This window comes from Strongylocentrotus purpuratus, unplaced genomic scaffold, assembly GCF_000002235.5.
Source record: "Strongylocentrotus purpuratus isolate Spur 01 unplaced genomic scaffold, Spur_5.0 spur5_scaffold_19, whole genome shotgun sequence".
NCBI classification, from domain to species: Eukaryota; Metazoa; Echinodermata; class Echinoidea; order Camarodonta; family Strongylocentrotidae; genus Strongylocentrotus; species Strongylocentrotus purpuratus.
The window spans coordinates 15530400-15547682 of record NW_022145604.1 but is presented as its reverse complement, the minus strand read 5'-3'; the positions used below and the strand labels follow the sequence as shown (position 1 = coordinate 15547682).

The 17283-nt window shown below is 38.6% G+C and overlaps 1 protein-coding gene across 1 annotated transcript; it reads right to left on the bottom strand.

Moving 5' to 3' along the window:
- Positions 1–9624: 9624 nt before the first annotated feature.
- LOC100890158 (4-substituted benzoates-glutamate ligase GH3.12-like) lies at positions 9625–17065 on the bottom strand. Its single transcript, XM_003728093.3, has 7 exons — positions 16999–17065; positions 15677–16702; positions 14539–14677; positions 12575–12739; positions 12121–12269; positions 10395–10522; positions 9625–9843 (listed from the first exon to the last, which is right to left on the bottom strand). The coding sequence occupies exons 1-7, from the start codon at positions 17063–17065 to the stop codon at positions 9625–9627; spliced, it is 1893 nt and encodes a 630-aa protein (XP_003728141.2).
- Positions 17066–17283: the final 218 nt, after the last annotated feature.

The window sequence follows — 17283 nt, the reverse complement described above, 5'->3', positions numbered from 1 at the left end:
CTGAAATATACCATAATGTTATGAAAGTTGATAAAATCGTCTTTAATTGGATAGGCCATCAAAATGCAATCACAGATGACCGAGCACTCGCCATCTTCGTAAAGCATGCGAAATTTGCCTTTGCCCGAATTTTGGTTGATTCGTGTTCTGGCACCCGTTTTACAAAGCCTTTTTTCAATGATAAATGACTCAAATCAGTGACAAATCTGTAGCTAACCAATCAGAAGCAAGGATTTCAGTAGCTTATAACACAAGTTGTCATTTGTCACTGAAGACAAGTTTTGTGAAACGCCCCCCAGGGGTTGCTCTCATCATGTGCGAGTTCCATTTAGAAAGTCAAACCTTGCAAAGTTGCACTGACCACCAATATTTACTCATAAATAAATTAAGCAAATGCAAATTTTGACATTAATCAGTAAAAAAATTGCAACCGTTTAGCTCTCCAGGCCAGATTTTATTGATCAAGTTGACTAACTTAAAGGTAATACAAAGTTTTGGTATGGGGTCGTGAATTTGGTTCAAATGAACATATTGAAAGCATATGCGATCCTACAATATTCACTGATCGTTGTCGCGGTCGAAATCGACTCTAAAGTTATGAAATTATAAATAATAAACATTTTATGTTGTATAGCTCCCTCTCAAGGTCAAGATATTAATTAAGCTGTAAAACAATGTTTCTTGACTAAAATCGGCCGATTAGCTATTCCCGTTCGGAAATTATATATCACAACTACATATTCTGAGATTGTCATGGTCGCAGCTACCATTGTACGGCCGTAGAAGCTATTTTGAAATTTATCAAAATTTACCGGGAGCACCGGTAAATCTTTATATTCAATTTTTCTCGAAAGCAAAAGTGTTTTAGGGACTAAAATTTCTATTGCTTTTAATACATCCACAGAGACATCCAAATATATCAAAATTGTAAAGAATCACTATCCACCCATTTTTCAAAATTTCCCAAAACTTTGTAATACCTTTAAAGGGATCACCACAGGCTACAAGAGGGACTTTTAGATTTGCACGTCGACAGCTTTGACTGCAACGTGTGACGTCATTTAAAGGCACTGCGCATGCGTAACGTCGTCTCAGTCGGCGATCGAGAATGCGTCAACCTTGATTTTCCTAAATCTAGTACAGTACTAGTATATGCCGCGTGCGCATAAAATATACAGTTCCTCAGGTAGACAAAGGAACATATCCCTTCCCTGCTATTATGTGTAGAACTGTAGAACAGGTGTCACATGCATATTCACCTGTTCTACACATTTTTACATAATGGCAGTGAAGGGATGTTCTATACCACAGCAATAGGCCATTTTCGTAATGTAACCAAATTTAATGCATAAGTCTTTGTGAAGTGCCTCAATACAAATTATTTCATTCACCTGATAGTAGTAATAGTATTTCAATAGTCAGAATGCAACTGCATATATTAAGTGTTGCTAGGTAGGTCAAGCCATCATGTTGTCCAACCTTGCAACAATTAATGTATGCAGTTCGTTGTTGAGGGTAGAATGAGGAACTGTATATTTTGTCCTCTTTCGTTGTCCGTCATGTTCATAGTGTACTTACTGCATGCATGTACATCGCCGAGTGCAATCTAAAATATTTCAAATTGTAGTCAACATGGGCAGTTGAGTACGTTGACACGCATGATCAGTCGGCGTTCGTCGTGTTCTCGTCCACTCAATCTAAAAGTCCCTATTATGAGTATCTTTTACTTAATCTAGATAAACTAATGGAAACTATATTTAGGATTAACACTGTATACCGAACCGTTAAAATTATGACACATTACAGTCGAAGTGACCATAGAGGTACGGCTACGAGGGAACGGACTTCTTATGCTCGACCATCAACTTTCCAGTTACATTTTCCGAGAAGGTTCATAATTCCGAAATTAAATTAGGGATCGTAATTTGAAATTAGTTAGGGTTCATTATTCTTAGGTTCATATTTGCAACAATGCCTTCGAACCCTGTATCCCTTTTTTCCAGGAAAACGAACAATCGGAATACCGAAACAAGTATCGGGAATCATGAGCATTTTTTCTGAAGTATGATTAGATTTGCACGTCGACAGCTTTGACTGCAACGTATGACGTCATTTTAAGACACTGCGCATGCGTCACGTCGTCTCAGTCGGCGATCGAGAATGCGTCAACCTTGATTTTCCTAAATCTAGTACGGTAGGCCCTACTAGTATGCCGCGTGCGCATAAAATATACAGTTCCTCAGGTAGACAAAGGAACATCCCTGCTATTATGTAACAATGTGTAGAACAGGTGTCACATGCATATTCACCTGTTCTACACATTTTTACATAATAGCAGTGAAGGGATGTTCTTTTGTCTACCACAGCAATTTTTGAGGGTAGAATGAGGAACTGTATATTTTGTCCTCTTTCTTTGTCCGTCAAGTTCATAGTGTTACTTCCTGCATGCATGTATATCGTCGAGTGCAATCTAATAGGCCATTTTTGTAATTTAACCAAATTTAATGCATAAGTCTTTGTGAAGTGCCTCAATACAGATTATTTCATTCACCTGATAAGAATAATAGTATTTCAATAGGCAGAATCTGAACTGCATACATTAGTTGTTGCCGGGTTGGACAAACATTATGGCTTGACCTACCTAGCAACACTTAATATATGCAGTTGCATTCTGACTATTGAAATACTATTATTCTTATCAGGTGAATTAAATAATATGTATTAAGGCACTACACAAAGACTTATGCATTAAATTTGGTTACATTACGAAAATGGCCTATTGTAGTCAACATGGGCAGTTGAGTACGTTGACACGCATGATCATTCGGCGTTCGTCGTGTTCTCTCGTCCACTCAATCTAAAAGTCCCTATTTTGTGATTTTCACGTCCGTCGCCCTTTCGCGGGGTCTTTGCCGCTACTATACATTATATACTTGATAGATTGAACGATATGCGTATGCACATTATAAATGTTTATTAATTGAAACACTCACCGCCTAGAGAATACACAAAAATACAAACATACAATACTAGCTGTGTTTGTAAAATACACTGCCTTTAATTGATAATAATTGATACTGATTATAATTGATTGCCAGCTTTACATTAAATATGCAATAGGTATACTGAAATAGATAGTTATTACAAACACAATGAAATTTATAACTGGTACTCACAATTCCGTCTCCATCTTTAAATTGTTTATTGTCTTGTTATCATTATGAAAAAATATTCGAATTCCAACTTTCTACATCATTATCAATAATTCAATGGTCAATGACAAACGTGTACATGTATAACTTTAGTATCATAAGCAAGTGTATATTAAACAGCTTTTGCCGGTTTCTTACTTCTAAGAGCTAAGCAGCCCACAGCAAATACATAACACAATTCTACGCTTTTAATGCACTATTTATTGTAACTCTAAACAAAGAAGAAAACGAACAAGAACAAGAAGAAAAACAACAACAATATTAATACAAAACTATATTAATAATGATAATAATTACAATTTAAAAAAAAGATAGTAACAATTAAAAAATCAATGATAATAAGAATAATAATAATAAGAAGAATATCAACAGTAAAGATGAATTTGTGAAGCACATAATAAAGTGTAGAGTCTCTTTAAGTGAGTAAGAAAACAAACAGCCCACAGCAAATACATAACATAATTCTATGCTTTTAATTCACTAATTATTCTAAATCTACACACTTCTTAGGCACACCCAGTATATAACAGTTTTTAAATTGGGAACACTTTCATTTGAGACCATTTAAGAAGAATGCTCATAAGCATCTTTTTATCTCCTCACATTCTTCTCTTTATATTTCATATAGGGTCAATGTCGCTATTCATAAGGACCGCTATTCATAAGGTCCGCTATTCATAAGGTCCACTATTCATAAGGACCGCTATTCATAAGGTCCACTATTCATAAGGACCGCTATTCATAAGGTCCGCTTTTCATAATTGGAGAAAAGGGTCATTATTCATAAGGGTCATTATTCAGAAGGACCGCTATTCATAATCAAAGAAGAGGGTCGGTATTCATAATAGGAGAAGAGGGTCGCTATTCATAATACGACGCGAGGGTCGTTATTCATAAGGGTCCCTATTCATAATATTACAAAAGGGTCGCTATTCATAAAACAGAAAGAGGGTCGCTATTCATAATACGAAATGAGGGTCGCTATTCATAATACGAAATGAGGGTCGCTATTCATAATGGAAAATGAGGGTCGCTATTCATAAGGGTCATTATTCATAAGGGTCATTATTCATAATCAATGAAAAGGGTCGCTATTCATAATAGGAGAAGAGGGTCGCTATTCATAATAGGAGAAGAGGGTCGCTATTCATAATAGGAGAAGAGGGTCGCTATTCATAATAGGAGAAGAGGGTCGCTATTCATAATACGACATGAGGGTCGCTATTCATAATAGGAGAAGAGGGTCGCTATTCATAATAGGAGTAGGGGGTCGCTATTCATAAAAGGAGAAGGGGTCGCTATTCATAATACGACATGAGGGTCGCTATTCATAATAAGAGAAGAGGGTTGCTATTCATAATAGGAGAAGAGGGTTGCTATTCATAATAGGACATGAGGGTCGCTATTTATAATAGGAGAAGAGGGTCGCTATTCATAATAGGAAATGAGGGTCGCTATTCATAACACGACATGAGGGTCACTATTCATAACAGAATAAGAGGGTCGCTATTCATAATACGAAATGAGCTTCGCTATTCATAATAGGAGTAGGGGGTCGCTATTCATAACAGGAGTAGAAGGTCGCTATTCATAATACGAAATGAGGGTCGCTATTCATAATAGGAGTAGGGGTCGCTATTCATAATAGGAGAAGAGGGTCGCTATTCATAATAGGAGTAGAGGGTTGCTATTCATAATACAAAATGAGGGTCGTTATTCATTATAGGAGTAGAGGGTCGCTATTCATAATAGGAGAAGCGGGTCGCTATTAATAAAAGAGTAGAGGGTTGCTATTCATAATACAAAATGAGGGTCGCTATTCATAATAGGAGTAGGGGGTCGCTATTCATAAAAGGAGTAGAGGGTCGCTATTCATAATACGAAATGAGGGTCGCTATTCATAATAGGAGAAGAGGGTCGCTATTCATAATAGGAGTAGGGGTCGCTATTCATAATAGGAGAAGAGGGCCGCTATTCATAATAGGAGTAGAGGGTTGCTATTCATAATACAAAATGAGGGTCGCTATTCATAATAAGAAATGAGGGTCGCTATTCATAATAGGAGAAGAGGGTCGTTATTAATAAAAGAGTAGAGGGTTGCTATTCATAATACAAAATGAGGGTCGCTATTCATAATACAAAATTAGGGTCGCTATTCATAATAGGAGAAGAGGGTCGCTATTCATAATAGGAGTAGGGGGTCGCTATTCATAATGGGAAAGGTCTCTATTCATAATACGACATGAGGGTCGCTATTCATAATACCGAAAAAGTCAAAATGACATAAGCAATAAACTAAATGTTAATAAGAAAGCGACATACTGGATAGAGGACACCCCATGGCTACAGCATAGGCCGGGGGGGGGGGGTAGGCCACATGGCAACATTTGAAGAAAATATTTATTGAAAACTCACATTTCTGAAGAAAGAAAGGCATGCCTAAATAATGAACGTGTCCCATCATTTCGGTCACCAGCCCCCCCCCCCCCCCCTATTGGAAAATTCTTGATCCGCGCCGGGGCGTACTGATGGGGGGGGGGGAGGGGGCTTGGTAGGTAGATACTAAGCTTATGGTCAGGTCCAATCCCGCTCAATAGTTTGTAGGTCCATAAGTCCTAATACAAATTACTTTCTACAAAAAAAGTATTGTCATATAAACAATTACTAGTTTCTTAAATAGCAAGCTAAAATGGATAATGGGCCTGCTTGGCGTACTTAATATCTCAGTGGCGTAGCCTGGATAAGATCAGTCGGGGGCAGGGTGGTGGGGCAAGATTTCCAACAAGGAGGACAATTTACGATAGGACTACATGTGTGTTATGTTTTACTTTTATTTTTCCTCACCACATGAGCTCTATATAATTATCAAAGATAACAGATAAAATATAACTACTTTAAAAAAAAAAAAAACTATTCAGGGTTATATGACGCCCCCCCCCCCCTACAGGACCAGGAACGTAGCCACGGGGGGAAGGGCAACTATTAAGAATAGCGATCCTATACTTCTATTATGAATAGCGAACCTCGTTTCTTTTTATGAATATCGACCTTCATTTCGTATTATGAATAGCGACCCTCTTCTCCTATTATGAATAGCGACCCTCTTCTCCTATTATGAATAGCGACCCTCTTCTCCTATTATGAATAGCGACCCTTTTCTCCTATTATGAATAGCGAACCTCATTTCGTATTATGAATAGCGACCCTTTTCTCCTATTATGAATAGCGACCCTCTTCTTCTATAATGAATAGCGAACCTCACTTAGTATTATGAATAGCGACCCTCTTCTCCTATTATGAATAGCGACCCTCATTTCTTATTATGAATAGCGACCCTCTTCTCCTATTATGAATAGCGACCCGCTTCTCCTATTATGAATAGCGACCCTCTTCTCCTATTATGAATAGCGACCCTCTTCTCCTATTATGAATAGCGACCCTCATTTCTTATTATGAATAGCGACCCTCATTTCGTATTATGAATAGCGACCCTCTTCCCGTGTTATGAATAGCGACCCTTATAAGTAATGAACCTTATTTCGTATTATGAATAGCGACCCTCTCGTCGTATTATGAATAGTGACCCTGATTTCATATTATGAATAGCGGTCCTTATGATTAATGACCCTTAATATGAATTATGAATAGCGACCCTCATCTCACGTTATGAATAGCGGTCCTTATGATTAACGAATCTTTCTTTATGAATTTCTTTATGAATAGCGATCCTCTTTTGCCATTATGAATAGCGGACCAGGAAGTACGGGAATTTGCACGTTATGAATAACGGTCCTTATGAATAGCGGACCTTATGAATAGCGGTCCTTATGAATAGCGAATAGACCCCTTCATATAAAAGAAAGAAAGAAAGGAAGTAATTCGATCATTACGATATAAATGACATAAATCCAATCAAACGTTAGAATTAGGAAATCCCCCTGAACATGATCATTATGAGAACATGAGCAATCGTAAAAGTACAAGTTAATATCAAAAGAAACATTTCAACTTAGTGACCGCTAAAATGATTTATACATAAAAAAAAGTAAGATTCAATACGTAAAAGGCACAACAGTTGGGTCAAGCTCGCTATCCATAAGGACCGCTGTTCATCAGGACCATTATTCATAAGAACCGCTATCCATAACACGTGACAAAATGAATAGCGATCCTTTATGAATAGCGGCCCTTATAAATAGCGAGCAAACCATAGACAATTTACCTCGCTTTTCATAATGACCGCCATTCATAAGGACCACTATTCATAAGAACCGCTATCCATAACACGTGACAAAATGAATAGCGATCCTTTATGAATAGCGGCCCTTATAAATAGCGAGCAAATCATAGTCAATTTACCTCGCTATTCATAATGACCGCCATTCATAAGGACCACTATTCATAAGAACCGCTATCCATAACACGTGACAAAATGAATAGCGATCCTTTATGAATAGCGGCCCTTATAAATAGCGAGCAAATCATAGTCAATTTACCTCGCTATTTATAATGACCGCCATTCATAAGGACCTCTATTCGTAAGGACAGCTATCCATAACGCGCGACGAAATAAATAGCGATCTTTTATAAATAGCGGTCCTGATGAATAGCGAACAGACCAACAGTTATTAACTGCAAAGATAAAGACTTAATTACGAAAATACGAAGACGGTAGATTTTAGGGAAGCTCTTAACGTGTTGGAGCCTGGCGGATTAGCAGAGGAAGATTAGTTCAAGAGGGTAGGAACGACTTCCATTGCTCTATCATATTGGGCAAAAAGCAAAATATAAACAAACTAGTTTCCTAAAAATCAAATCCACCTTAAAGCACACCTCGTAACTACACACACGAGACAATGTGCAATGCAAGGGAGTCGGAGAGACCAGAACTTACTTGAGTTTGCTCGATTTTCCTCAATTTTGTACAATATTTATCAATATTGATAGACCCATTATGCTAATGCCTCACTTCGGAAACCTGAAGACTGCCTTAGATAGAAGATGAAATGTGGGTAAGAGAAAATTGTTTTCCTTTTAAACGATGCCCAAGCAGCGTGGCGTTTTTCCACCTTTTGTTTAGTCATGGCAACCTTTTAAGAAAATTAATTTTTCGGGTCACCCTCAATCCCTAAATTTTTCAAGATGATTCATTTTGCATGACCCTGACACTAAAGAAGTGCTATGTACATATGTACATGCGAGAGAGCGAAGCGAACGTGAAAAAAAAAGACAATGATACTTTTAATATGGTAACAGTTTTTACATGGGCGTAGTTGTTTCTAAATTTTGCGAGCGAGCGAAGCGAGCGAGAAAAACATAATGATACTTTTAATATGGTTACATTTTTTTGCATGGGAATAGTTGTTTTTAAAAACATAATGACACTTAATATGGTTACATTTTTTACTTTATATTCTACAAATTAGATAAAATATAGAATCACGTGTGCGGGCACCTCACTGCCCAATACATAAATACACAAATCATTATGTGTGGTCACCTCAATGCACAAATATAAGGATATCCTGTAATAAAAAGATATAAAATATGTTATAAGATGATGACGTAGATCCTCATCAAAAGATTGGTTGAAAGCGTACACGTGACCGGGCACTTATATTGCCTAACGCGTAATTTGCCCTCACTGCTGTGTATTATTTGTATATTCACGCTCAACTATGGCGGTATTTAGACATTTTGCTGCCTGAAATCGTTATGTTTGTAAAGGTAATTGCGAGCGAGCGAGGGATAAAGTTATTTAATTATCTTTAGAATGCTATTTCCTCATGAAAATTACCTATTATTAATAGCGGTTTATATTATCGACGTTATTCAAAATAATAATATTAGTTTTGTTATAATACTAAAATTGTCTCGTGGCACCCCTAAAAATGTCTTACGGCACCCCGGTTGAAAAAATGATGCCCAAGAGAATAAGACAAGTCATTATGATGTATACATTGTTATTTGACTGCTAAAGTTCACGAGATAGTCTCATCTTTAATTATATAGTGATAAGGGGGAGATCCACTCCGATATTTTGCTGGTTATAATAAAAACAGAAAATTATAGAAACAGAACATTAAAAAATTGAGCAAAATCAGATTGAAAAAGTTTTGAATTTTCGAGATTGAAATCGAAAGCCTATGTCAAGTAAAACAACAGTTTGTGACAACTGTGTGACAAATCTTGCGAGGACCGCTCAAAAACGCATTAATTGTTATTTTATCTATAGAAAATCGACACGCATCCTTTTTTTTTTTCGTTTCTTGTTTCTTGTTTTTAACACGTGAGTCTTGGAATGAACCAACTGCATCCCTTCATCAACAACAAAGTAAATGAAAATTCGTGCAGTTTTCTGTACAGAGCAAATGGGAGAGTACCTCCAAGAAGAAGTCAGGACAGAGAGTGTCTACACCGCATGATCAAACATGAAGTTAAGGGTATCTACTGTGCGAAGCCTCTGAGGTACTTTATACTGGTTTGCCGTAGTGTTGGTCGTATTCACCACATGCTGTTTCAAATCTTCAAACGTGCCGGGTTTCAGGATGTGAACACGAGGGTGTGAAATGGCGCCACTTCTCCGCAGTCTCTCGTAGATGCTATTAAGACCACGAAGCTCTACGTCGATCTACCAGAGAAAGAAAACAACAAAAAGAAAACAATCATACATATCCTGAATCAATATCATCTCAGTTTTAGGACTTTAGGGACTATTTTTATCTCTCTTGTTGAAATTAAACAGTCTTGGAAATAAATCAAAGTCCAAAGCTAGCGTTAAACAGTGCATGTCTACATCATACTAACAATTTTTCAGACGTGCCATGTAAACACTAAATGAACATTTTCATCTACATCCAACTAATAATGATTTTATCGAACTTAGGTATGAGGATATCAAACATTGAATATTTCACACATATGATCTCTCTGCCGCCCCCACGCTTCCCCGCTTGACCAACTCTTTAGACTCCATCATTCCTACCGAGTATACTGAACGATGTCTTTATTTTGGTGACTAAATTAAGGCACTTAATACGAGAGGTCCCGGGTTCGATTATCGCTCGGAACTTGCATCCTTGGACAAGGTATTTCACCCACTGCAACCAGATACCAGGCAAGGTTGGGGTAATTACAATTGCTACAGAAGCTAAATCATACCAAATGATTGTTATTACTTACCGAACTCGTGATCTCATTGGATGCGAGCTCTGCCGTCTTGCTGGTTTCTTTATTTCCGCTCTTGTTCACTGTCTGGTCTAGCTCCAAGAAAATCACGTAATACGGCATGTCTTCAGTCTCTTCGAATGCTAAACGAAGATAGATTGAATATCGAAATCGAATGAGATTTAAAAGGAACGCACCACGGAAAGTAAGAATTATAATGATTTTCTATTTCACACAAAAAAGAATCGAGTGCGAATTTTCTATGGAAATGTTAACAAACATCGTCTTCGTGATTTAGGTTGTAAATTATAATAATAATACCGAAATTTGGGTTAATTTAACTCTTCAAGTCAGAATAAAAGGCGAATCGCACTACTGTTAAGACGTCGATCACCACGTACGATTCTGAGCGGATTTAGCTTTTCCACTTCTAAGAAATCATAAAATCCCTTGAAATCAAATTGTTCATAATCATATGACTATTTAGATCATCAGTCATTAAGATTCTATATGTTTGAATGTTCGTATCAAATGCTATTGCATATCCTTCCAAAATCGGATAGTCGCTATAAATCGTGTAGTTTTCGCCCAGCCGGGGGTAAACGACTCTAGACTTCGATTTTGGTCTGGACCAAGATCTGGTCTGGATCTTAAAGGTACTAAGTCCCATTTGCAGGCCAAAAAATGAAAAGGTTAAATTAAAACGGCATTTGAAAGTAAATACTAATTTAGAACTTCCCTAAAATAGGGGGGGGGCTCGAAAATGTCTTTTAGTTGGAAAATGAGTGACTATTAGTTGTCAAATCGACTCAAGAGCTATAGAGCCAGTAAGTAATAGTCTGATTTTCAGACCATTGTACCGAATGGTCGTTTTTATGCTGCGCAAAGATTCAATCAGTTTAATTTTGGCCATTACAAAAAGTGGGTTATTGATGTAAACAAATGCTCATGTACCCTTTACAGCTCATTTTATTCATGTTATTACCAAGGAAGAAAAAAAAAAAGTTTGTCACCCAATAGTGTCTGACAGTAAAGTCTAGCAAGTAAACGGGTTTCCTTCATAATTTGAAAATTAGGATTCTGCTAACGTTTAAATTTCACAGATAGGATATACATGACATATTCATAATTCCTGGAAAGTTCTACAGAATTTGATGTTGGCTACAAAAAGGACATAGTATCTTTAAAGCTTTTCAGAAGTGCTTTACGCGGATAATTTATAGTGCTCAATATGGCATACACCCCTAACCCGGCTTTTAACGTACCCTTTGATACTTACACCGTATGAATATCTCCGTTTATGATATTAGGGATGATGAAACAATATTTGTTTAGCCATAAAATATTAGAGACTAGGAAAAGAAAAACACTTATCTATTTTATGAGAGGTAATTTACAAAAGGCGCTGAAATGACATGATTTTTCGAGATTTTTCCTCACTTTTTAGTAAATTATACTTTTGCTCAATGTGGCATGCACCCCTAACCCGGCTTTAAACGTACCGTTTGATACTTACACCGTATGAATATCTCCGTTTATGATATTAGGGATGATGAAACAATATTTGTTTAGCCATAAAATATTAGAGACTAGGAAAAGAAAAACACTTATCTAATTTATGAGAGGTAATACACGTATACGTGCACCAAATAGATAGGATACAAATCAATATAATGTTGATAGGAATGGCTTATAGTGCATAAACAGATGAAGTTTAACAAATTGTGAAAAGGTTAAAGACCTGGGGATGATTTCGGAACAAGTGTGCTCTCAGCCACTGCATACTCGAATAGCCTCATATCATTCCACTGCCCCACGGCCGACTGGAGTCCTGCTTTAAGAACGACCTGGTTCATCTTCTCATACCGCAAGTTCATAATCAAGCCCATCCTGTGATAAAATGTTCATAAGAGGCAATTAGTTGTTGGTAGATTTCTCCCAGTATTCTAATTTCTTCATATTGAATTAGAATGGATGTATAAAGGGACATCCCAGGGAGATTTTTTTTTCATTTGTTCGTGCTTTGTAATTTCCAGTCATATTACTTCCTACTGACAAAGGTTGGTGTATGGGCTATATTCGACAGATGCTTTTTTCAAATTTGCACAGATGATTGACGTCTTATTGTTTTATTTATTGTAAAAAAACCCTTACAAAACCTTATAAATCGGAATCTGTGGGATAGTGACACTCACCGATACATGAACTCGAATGTAGGACAGTTGAAGTGATTGCCAGTTATCCTAATGACATCTCCTAGTCTGTATCGATAGAGTCCACTCTCTTGGGTAAAGACGATCTCGTACTCCTGGCCTATCTCGAGTTCGTCAATCAAGAGCGTTTTCGGCTGACTCTCGTTCCTGTGAAAAAGATGAGATGAAAAGCAATTGCATAATCAAGTTCACTTGCAAAATTTAATGACATTTACAAAATATATTTTAATGCTTGCATAAAACACCAATCCCAATCCCAAGACAGATTCTCCATGGCTGTGCGCTGTTCCTCCAAGAAAAATGGTTACGATATTATATTTCTCTCTCTCTCTCTTTACCCTATTACCAATATCGTAACCCTAATCAAATGATTGGGGGTTGGGGGTAGTTGCTCCCCAATCCCCCCCCCCCCCCACAAAAAATATATATATATATATATATAAAAAAAACGTGGTTTATTTTTAATTCGATACCGGTTATTTACAAAAGGCGCTGAAATGACATGATTTTTCGAGATTTTTCCTCACTTTTTAGTAAATTATACTTTTGTATGCGTTTGTTGGAAAATGACAAATTCCTAATTCCTGATTTACAGTCAGGCAAGAAATATGCTTATTTAGAGGCCTACATTGCAGAGCCCGCAGAATGGCGGGTCTCGGGGGCCTCGAGCCCTCTACCCCCCCCCCCCACTTCTTGTGAAAAAGTATATTAACGACTACGAGAAATAGAAAGAAAGAAAGAATAGTGACCTGCCAGTGTCACAAAATATTGTGGTATCAAAATATGCTCATCTGACCGCGATTAAATGCCTAAACCCCCCGAGCTTCTAGGGGCTCCGCCCCCTGGAACCCACGCCATTTAATGACCTGCCAGTGTCACAAATAAGGTTCCAACATACGCTCTTTTAACTTAAGTAAAATTAATGCCTAAACCCTTGCGCTTCCGGGAGCTCCGCCCCCTGGACCCCACGCATTTGTGTCATGCGAGTGTCACAAACAAGGTATCAAAATATGCTCATCTGACCATAAGTAAATGCCTTAAAACCCCTGAGCTTCCGAGCGCTCCGCCCCCTCGACCCCACGAGGGGGCCTAAGGCGGCCCCCTGAATGCTTATCTGACCGTTATAAAATGCCTCAAATCCCTGAGTTCCAGGGAGCTCAGCCCATGGACCTCACGCCAATTAGTGACCTGCCATCGTCATGAATATGGTATAAAAATATATTATGCTCATCTGAACGTAATAAATGCCCATACCCCCTATGCTTCCGGGGGCTCCGCCTATTGACACCCCGGGACTTTGCCATTACGTACCAATATTTGGCTCGCATAGTTTCAAATTTGCCCCCCCCCCCCCCTCTAAGAAATCCTGGATCCGCGCCTGAACTTGAGATTCATTTGTCAGCCATACTGTCACGAAACAATCTTGGATGAATCTGTTTTACATCACATAACAAGGATCTAGGAGTAATTCGTAATATAAAACAAATGATGCATGTTTTATATGATATTGATTTGCCCATGCAGTCCCCAAATGTATTTCGGGAAGGTACACCAAACATTCTAACATTGTGTACCTTCCCGAAGTACCAAATCAATACAGTGGCGGATGCAGAGGGCCCGGGTGGTCCGCCCCTCCCCCTCCCTTGGGTAAAAAATGTGTATTTTTACATTTTTTAACGTTAATTTTACCTTTTTTGGAGATGGCCCCCCCCCCACCTCCTGGCCCACAAGGGGAGGGGGGGCGGGATGCAATTTTTCAAATATTCGAGGGCCTCCCCAAAAAATAGTGCTCACTACCCCCCCCCCCCTCCCCCATGGAAATGGGGTTAATCTTTCGGAAGAACTTGAATAGTTTGAGTGCAGTAACAACCATGTTTATTCCATTGGGCTTGATTATGCGGAAAACCACTATATAACTATAATTTCTTTTAATGAAATACACTCACGAGTCTTCATGTCTGATGAACTCAAAGAAGGCCATGTTGGTGCAAAACACCATGCTATGATTATCTTCATGGAACCATGGAGATACACCGAGAATCATTGCCTCTGAATTCCCGTATCCCAAGTTCACGAACGGTATACCTGTATCAAAGCATCGAATAGCGTAAATTTGCAGTCAAAGGGAAAAATGGAAATCAATGAAATATTAGCATATTAGCGCAGAATTGTCCCTCAAAAAGGACCCCATTTCAAATGCCCTCGTTTTCGGAATTTTCTGAAAGATTGAGAATATATCTTATCATCGTGATTATTACAAAACCTCAAAACGTACATTAAGTCTTACGTTCTACGTAGTTAACCTTTCAAAAATACTTCTAGCTTCTTTCAGAATTTTAACCAATGGCTACGTCTCAACATAATCATAAATCATGTTATAATGATCACGAACCATATTTGGACCTGGAGAAAATGTTGGCAGGGGGATTCGTATTGAACGATCCACTTGTACATACTCTCTTAAAAAAAAGAGTGAATTTTCACTCTATTTTCACTTTCTTGGGAGTCACGTCCGTGATCACTTGTTTAGGAGTGAAAATCGATTGATTTTAGAGTGCTCTCTAAGAAGAAAAGAGTGAATGTTCACTCTATTTTCACTTTTTAGAGAGTACGACCTTCACTTCCCGACAGGCACACCAACGACCAGTTGTCCAGTTTAGGTTGCAGCCAAAAACCCTTTGAGAAAGCCTCCAAATATCCCTAGAACCATATGCTCCCGGCCACCAAGGTTAACAGTGGTCATGATAGTGAAGTCGAGAACACATAACCAAACAAAAGCAAGCAAAACTATTGTTTAACCAATCATTTGCCTAACCCCATACTAGATTTGCGACAGTGACTCCGAGCTCTATTTCGTCAAAGGTATAGGGGTTAAGGTTGCAGGTGTGTTTTGGGTTGGGTTTTGGGTAAGGGTGAGAGTTGGATACTGTGTTGGTCCAGAGTTGATGTTAAGAATTCGGTTGGTGGAGGAAATTGACGCGGAGCTATTGTCGCATGAGCAAGACTGATGCCGGCACTATCCAATATGGTGCCTTCAAGCTAACACTGCAATAAAACTAAAGTTAAGGTTAAGTTATTGCCTACCTTCTGCATATTTTGCTTTGAGATCAGGCCAACTTCCAGCATTATCTACGGCGGAAAGCACCTCAAGGTTTGGCCACACCCTCTTCATGATACCGTTAAAACCTTTCTCGAACTGCCTTCTCAGCTCGCCCGCCCTCTCCGGGTGACCTCCGCCAAGAGCCTGTTCAAGAGAGGATCTGATGTCAGCATCGTCGAACTTAACCTTCTCAGTGATTGTTCCATGCTCGATATCATACACAATGTCCTCCCAACATTGCTCAAGTTGCTTCATCATAGTATAAATGCCGCCTAAAAACGAGCCACATAATGCACCAGTGTTTGGATCGAGGAGAGTAAAAACGAGATGGATGTAATTTGCATCGTCGTAGGAATGAATGCGAAAACCCGAAGGCGGTGTCGTATAGCAAGATGCCATGAATCCATCTTCGTATAAAGCAAAGGCAGACCTGATACTCCCTCCGTTCTTAGCTCTAGACATTACTGGCTGGACGTAGTGGAATAACTTCTTCTGAAGCAGCCCCAGACGTGGACAGAGTTCGTGCAGATTGGTATAAAGAACATCCATCATCCTTGTTAAAAGATACCTTTGATCTCTCTGTGGGAAATACTTTGAGGGACCTGTCGTACCCGAGGTCTGTACAAATGCATTCGGCATCACCTGGGTCATCACACATTGCTCTCCAGCCATTACTCGTTCGACATAAGGTTTGTAATCTTCATAGGTCGTCAACGAATGACGTTTTCGGAACTCCTCTGCGCTTACGATGTTCTTGAGCTTGAACTTCCTTCCGTAGTCAGTATCCCCATTTTCCTTGAGAACTCTCATGAGAAACTGATCCTGAGCATAACGAGGGTTCTTCCAAGCTGTCTTTAGTTTCCGAAGGTAATACTTTCCCCTGGTGTAAGACTTGCCTGCGAAGTACAGATGACGCAGAACCGATATAACTCCATGCTGGGGAGATGGACGGAGGGTCAGGATCCACAAGAACAGGACAGAGATGCAGGACGCAACAGCAGCAAGGAAACCTGAATAATTAAACAAATAAACAAATCATATAAAAATTAAAAGCTAGCTTTCTTCAAGTTCATGTAAAGTCAAAGTAAAGGCCATTAAGTTTAATCGGGGTGGCCACTCTAGACAGCTATAGGTTTATCCTGCCAAGCCTGAGGTCATGATATTTGTTTTAATTATATTTGTAACGCTTCAAAATTTTGACGGTAAACTGTTATCGTCTTTAAAAAATCTTGTAAGGCAGCCTTCAAAAGTTTTGATTGAGACTGTAACAAAATTGATGTCGATTTCTGAAATTTCTTTCACTTACCAGACCATATCGATTTCCAACTTCCGAATGGTGTGGATGTTGTTTGGTAAGCTGACCAGGCTGCCATCGCACCGCAAATCACCGAAATTATAAGTAACTTTGAAGTAAGCATTGTAGACTATGCTGCCTTAACTCACTACCTTCTGAATCAATGTATAATATTTGTCTCTTATTTCTAGACCGGCTGTTATTTCTTGGCTGTAATGCAGACAAATTTATCATAGATGCAGAAGATAGAAGGTAGCCGAGTTTTGCCAGTCAGTTCCTCTACATTGGAATTTCGTC

Coding starts and splice junctions, on each gene's coding strand:
- LOC100890158 (XM_003728093.3), bottom strand. CDS start 17,065: ATGGCAGCCTGGTCAGCTTACCAAACAACATCCACACCATTCGGAAGT. Junction 12,740..14,538: donor TTCATCAGACATGAAGACTC/GTGAGTGTATTT, acceptor TCTTTTTCACAG/GAACGAGAGTCAGCCGAAAA. Junction 10,523..12,120: donor TGTTCCGAAATCATCCCCAG/GTCTTTAACCTT, acceptor ATCTTCGTTTAG/CATTCGAAGAGACTGAAGAC.